General features: G+C 39.5%; 1 protein-coding gene across 1 annotated transcript; it reads right to left on the bottom strand.

Annotated features, from left to right (window-relative positions):
• Positions 1 to 1,160: 1,160 nt before the first annotated feature.
• LOC121317911 (transmembrane protein 182-like) lies at positions 1,161 to 5,852 on the bottom strand. Its single transcript, XM_041254006.1, has 5 exons — positions 5,593 to 5,852; positions 4,357 to 4,477; positions 3,869 to 3,967; positions 3,339 to 3,476; positions 1,161 to 2,304 (listed from the first exon to the last, which is right to left on the bottom strand). The coding sequence occupies exons 1-5, from the start codon at positions 5,761 to 5,763 to the stop codon at positions 2,078 to 2,080; spliced, it is 756 nt and encodes a 251-aa protein (XP_041109940.1). The 5' UTR covers positions 5,764 to 5,852; the 3' UTR covers positions 1,161 to 2,077.
• Positions 5,853 to 6,157: the final 305 nt, after the last annotated feature.

The raw sequence follows: 6,157 nt of genomic DNA, 5'->3' as shown, positions 1-6,157 counted from the left end.
TATGCACACGACTGTATGTGAAAAGATAAAGCTGTGTGAACTAAATAGCACAGCAACACAAAAAGATACTTAAACTTGGGTCATGTTAACAACAGCAGGCTCGCAAAATGAAATGGGCAAAATGTCTTCCTTATGAAGTGTCTTCGGCAAAAACAAGTCAACCCAACAGTACTGTATAAGACTGGCAAATGCCACTTCTCACATCTGACCGCCTGCATACATTGGTGCACCTGCTTGACGTTGTTTTAATTACAGATTTCCAACCACAACTTTCATTGAAGAATATTTATCGAATCACATATCCCTCAAAATCAATTCAAACACCTTGCAGGTTTGCTGACCTGGCTGCATATGGTGGCCCTGTACCCTATTGACAGGGTTTAGCTGGTGTTACATGTTTTGGTCCAACCCCTGCTGAGCCCTGACCTATAGGGTAGACCTGTTGTCACCTCTGCTCCATAGGCTTTCTAATACTGAATAGCATGTTCAGTTATTCTTCACTTTATTGTGCTTGTATCCAGATTTGTCTAGGGCTGGGGGATTAGTGTAATGTTAACTCTTTAATTTCACACAAACTGAGTCTGTGTAGGGCATGGAAATGTATTTGCATAGGAAATCGACCTATCCTGCTTTGTCAATGCATCTATCTGCTGGTAAATTCATATTTGCAGACCTAAGGGCACACTGATGCATTATGTATTTTGTAAATCCAGTAATGAAATCTGAAATCAATGGCATTGGGTTTCAAAAACAGCAATTCAAACTTTTTGATTTGGGGATTCTGTAATCATCATTTTACTATTACAGCCTGGATCAATGGGGCAGATTGAAACATGGTCTGTAACATAACACTGGCATAACACACACCACTGGACACCCCCCAAAGTGGACAGGCTGCTCCCATCACCCCTGTCTCCATTTTGCTTTGTGTTTCCCCCCCCCCCCCCCCCCCCCCCCCCCCAAAATCTTGCAGCTGTAAGGGAACAGAGCTACACAGAGCTGCACACAGCTGCATAGGGCTGCACATTGCTGCACACAGCTGCACAGAGCTGCATAGGGCTGCACATTGCTGCACATGGCTGCACAGAGCTGCACAGAGCTGCAAACAGTCCCACATCAAAGCTGTGAGTCTGCTGCTGAGCTGTCACTGTCGGGGGCACTCTGGTTCCTGAAGGGCTGTCAGAGCACTGGGGCTCTGTGAAAGGGCTTCTGAAAAAGCTGTCCAGATTCTGCCACACAAATGAATCATGCAAATAGGAAAGGCCTTTATGTGTGACAGAGCCTTTTAAAAGCCCATACAGAGTATAATTCATCTCTGCATAAGGCTGCCTCCCCGCACAGAAAACCCCTGGTACACTTTAAAAAAAGAAAACTCAGAAACTCCTGTTTCTCTATAAACACAAGAAAATGTCAGGCAGTTGAATAAAATGGGTGATTTTCAGTTGTCAGGCTAAATGGTTATTATTATGATTCTTTATCAATGACGTGTTCATTGAATCAATATAGTTTTGCTGCTACTTATCTTTCCCTAAAATGCTTTCTTTCCAGCTAAATGTTAATCAAGCAGGGCCCAAATATAACAGCCAGTGGAGGGGCCAGAATTCTTAAATACTGAGAATCGTAAGGGAAGCAAATAGACTTCTTTAATTAAAAACAAGAAAACCGAACAAACAGAACATACACAAGGTAACAGCAAATCGAACCGTGTCATTCGGTAAAAGCCTCCTCCTTTTAAAACACATTCTGCAGTCATTGGTAAACTACATAGGACACCAATGATTGTATATAGTACATAATTATATTAATACAGTGCTTATTAGCTATGGAAACATGATTTTAAACATGATACACACCTAGCAAAAAGCAGTCACATGAGGAAGACAGATGCCTAAATGTTCTCATTTTGTATTAGACAGCAACACATTTATCACTCACTGTTTTTTTTGCTTATAATCTTATGTTTTAACTTTTTTTTTTTATCATAGCAGAAAATTAATGAGAATGTCCAGTCCACAAAGCTTAAAGGTATAGTTTGAAAAAAAACAAAAAAAACAAGCAAACTCCTGCCCCCTGGAGACTACCATTTGTTCCTCTCTATGTGCCGGCCAATAAAATAAAAGAGCAGCCCGCTGAGGAGGTCCAATGGGATCCCAGCCGCAGCGAACATGAATGACCAGCCATACTGTACATACACCTCTGTATCCAGGCAGATTAGACTCCTCTCCAGCAAGATGTACTTATTCATGTCTGCAACCAGCTCCTTCCACAGCACAAACAGAGCGATCAGCACAGTGAACAGCCCCCCTGAGACATGACAGATTAGAAAAGACATTTAAAAAAAGTTTTTGTTTATTATTAGATACCATTGCATTAGCTGAGATGGGATGGGAGTTAAATATAACTCTGTTGGTAGTTCTAGAGCTTTGCCTTTTGTTTGTATGATTTCTGATTCCCTTTCTATAGTTCTGCACTAATCAACAACATTGTGTAGTTCTGTTTTGAAATGGAAGTTAAAACATTTACCTAAACACACACACACATACACGTGCTAGTTCTAAGAAAAGGTAGGTTACTTTGACCCATAAGCCAAATCTAATAATATCAGTAAGCTGAGAAATACTCTCCTAACTTGCAGCACTCTGACACTGAGCACGCTCTGCTGTGAGGTCAGCCGTCCCGTCAAGCAGAATAGAACTCTGGGAAGACTTATTTCCACACAGTAAATATAAATACTGTATTGCTGGCCTGTCAGCTTAAGGCATTCTAATCCTGTGATGAGAACTTAAAAAAACCTCTCACTGATATACAGTAAACTACAGTGTGAAGTAAAACCTAAAATTAAAAAGGGTATGCTAATGATAAAAATTGGGGCAGAAATATCAAGTAGACAGAAAACAGCTTTAACCATATTCATCTGAAAATGTTTATTTTGCTGAAAACATATCTGCAACTAATAAATAAATTAATTGTCTCCTTGATTTAAATTTCAGAATCAAGGAAAATCAAGATTACAAATCCTAAAAATTACTAGTATTTTAGAAAAATAATAAACTGAGACACCAGCTACAGACAACGAGACAATGTCTTTATCCAACTTTTTACAAGGGATGGAACAGACCAGCTGTCCTGGTCCTGCGGTGTTTGGAAGAGATTCAGTTTAGGTTTCATTTAAATGCCTTTAATTCCAGACTGCCTCATTTTTATCCTGCACATTCCCTCTTAAGAATCACTGTTACAACCCGCCCCCTCACAATGTTAACTCCGTGATCCTCAACCCACATATACAGTTCATCCCCTCTCTTTAAAATGTTGTGATCTATGGGAACTGTGACGCTCACCAGCTGTGATAAGGAACCCTCCTCCCAGTTTGTACAGCTTGGCGCTCACGAAGGGCACAGCACACACCAGCAGGAACCCGCCCACCAGACTGGCAGTGACAGCTAAAACAATGAACGCCGTCCAGAACCCACGGAACACTGGGGAGACAAACAGACGACATCCTGTTAGAATGAGTGTTAGACAGAATTCAGTGGCGATAATGTGGAAGGCCTATACTGATTCTTTTTTTGTTCTTTACACATTGTATTCTGCTGTAAATTAAAGTAGGTTCAAATAAAGAAATAAGTCCTTGTGTTGGATATCCTTCTTGGGTATGTGATTGTTAAATATTTACAGTAACAGCATATTGAAAATACAAAGAACGCATCCAAACACCCATTAAGTAAATGGTTTATATACTGTTGTATATACTGTACAATATGCTAGTGAATTAATAAATATTAACAGGTACATTATGTTTCTGGTTTATCCAGAGAAACAGCCTTAAGCCTGTTCTGAGCAGCTGTGTTCAGTGTGTGCTTCAACATACCTGCAGTGGCATCATAGGAGGGATGGGGTACTGATCCGATTGCAATGGGCAAGGGAAAGAGGTATCCATGAACACAGTATTTGGATGGAGGCTGATTTGCTGGAAAGGTAGAATGATCACGAATTGTATAAATGTTGTCGTTCATATATCATCGTCTATCTGTTGTAACTGAAGTTTCATGTGGCAAAGTATCAAACCCTACTTAGCCCAGTGATTAGTCACAGACCATCATAAATACCATGTAGGTTTCGCAAACATTTTTCTGTTTCAATTACACCCGTTTATATATATATATATATATATATATATATATATATATATATATATATATATATATATATATATATAGTAAGGACAGTAAAGTCTAATGTAATAGCAGATCTCTCTGTCCATCTATCTGTCTACCTATCCCATTTATTTAATCTGTAGCATGTAGCTTTGATAAGGGATATGACATTCCTGAAGAGACGATTAACAATGACACCTACTGAACAGGAAGTTCCATATGCTGTCGTGGGAGACATCCTCAGTGAACCAGCACCTCCAGAAGAAGCCTTCGTGGTGAAAGCGGATCTCTGATAAATTATTTTCAACCTTTACAGTCTGATTCTGTATTAGAATAGGAGACGGTTTCATGAGGTTGTAACGTCAAAAAAAACAAAAACAATAGAAACACCTGCAATATGTTCATTCATATGCCAATTAAAATATATTATGTAAGATATAGTATAATAGCTGTCATCAATCCCTGCCATCTATCACTTTCAGTCACAGTGGCCAAGACAACCAATCAACAGAGGGGTGATGGTGAGAGCTCGGTTGGCAGGTGCTTCCCATGGTTGCACAAATCAATGACATTTCATGACGCACACTCGCAAAAACAGAATGACACTAAAAACAGAAAAAAAAAATTGCTGTAGATTTAAACCCTCATCTTTCTTGACGGAAGGAATTGAGAAACGGTCACCAGTCTTCACCTGTCACTAAATCCAGCAAGTGATGGAAATGTGTGGCAGCAGTGAGCTCAGTCAATGTAGATTACACACAGCATCACTCTATTAAAACTACTATCTGTAAAAGTGCAAGGCATCTGTTTTAATTAAAATTTCCAATTACAAGTTTAAAAAGCCTGTTAAGGTTGTTGCAGTATCTTGTCAGAACATTTTCCCGACAGCGTGGTGCTGAACCTGCATTTTCTTTCATCCTTCCAGTAAAACAAGCCAAAAATGTAACATTGCCCATTGTGTTTTAGGTTTCACGTCATGACAGCACATGGAAGAGTTAATGCAATCACACTTAAGTAGCAGTCAGAAACGTTCCTCCTTTGGCAATGTTTTATTTAACCTTCATTGTTCTGTTCAAGTTTTCACCGGGCTCTTCAAGATGCATTTGAACTTTAGTAGCAGAATATAATAAGGTATGGTAACAACTGCATCCGAAAAGATTGTCTTATCGATCCCTCATTAAAAGTTTACCATAGTAAAAGTATAGCAAAGTGTAGTGAAGCATAGTCAATTCATGGTAGAGCATAGGCAAGCATTGTACATTATATCAAGTTATGGTAAAGCGTATTAAAAAATATGGCAAAGCAAAACTGTAATAAATGCATAGCATGCAGTAACCAGGCCAATATCATGATAAAACTGCTGTGGTAAACTTTTAAGGGTTTGTTGCGTTTGTTGCATCTTTAAAACAATACAGTATATAAAAAACATAAAAATTACCTCTGTACTATTAGCGAGCCCAGAAGTGCTAGTTTCGGATTGCATAAATTCGTCAGCAGCGCAGTTCTCACTGGCCAAGAGCCAGTAGTCCGTCCCAAAGGCAGTTAAAAAACAGAGAACCCCAATAGAACCGACGACGCCCGCCACCAGTGCTGCTATACCGACTTTCATTGTGAAAGCAGGGGAACGACTCTTGAGCAGAACTGTCGAGTTGTCTGAGAGGGAAGTTCGGTTGGAGAAGCGGGTGAGTGAGAATTACACAGGGAGGGTAGTTGGGGGGCTATTTTAAGACTCAGAATTAACAGCAGCTTGTGAGACTTGAGACTGGTATGATTTTCACAGGGGACTTCGATAATCACGCAAACACAAATACAGTAATTAAAACGAAAAGTGAGCTAAAGTAACAGTACAGTTGGGTTAAAAATAATAATTGGTGCAGAGTGTGTTTCGTGCATTTTAAACCAATTTGCTTGAAAGCGTCAAACAAGTTTGGCCGTTTTGTTTTTTAAAGGCAGGTTTAACTATTTGGCTCCTCCGTGTGAACCAGTAGGATCCAAAAAATAAA

The sequence above is a fragment of the Polyodon spathula genome, chromosome 7, assembly GCF_017654505.1.
Source record: "Polyodon spathula isolate WHYD16114869_AA chromosome 7, ASM1765450v1, whole genome shotgun sequence".
Taxonomy (NCBI): Eukaryota; Metazoa; Chordata; class Actinopteri; order Acipenseriformes; family Polyodontidae; genus Polyodon; species Polyodon spathula.
Note: the sequence above shows the minus strand (reverse complement) of the source record. Positions and strands in the feature narration are given on the sequence as shown.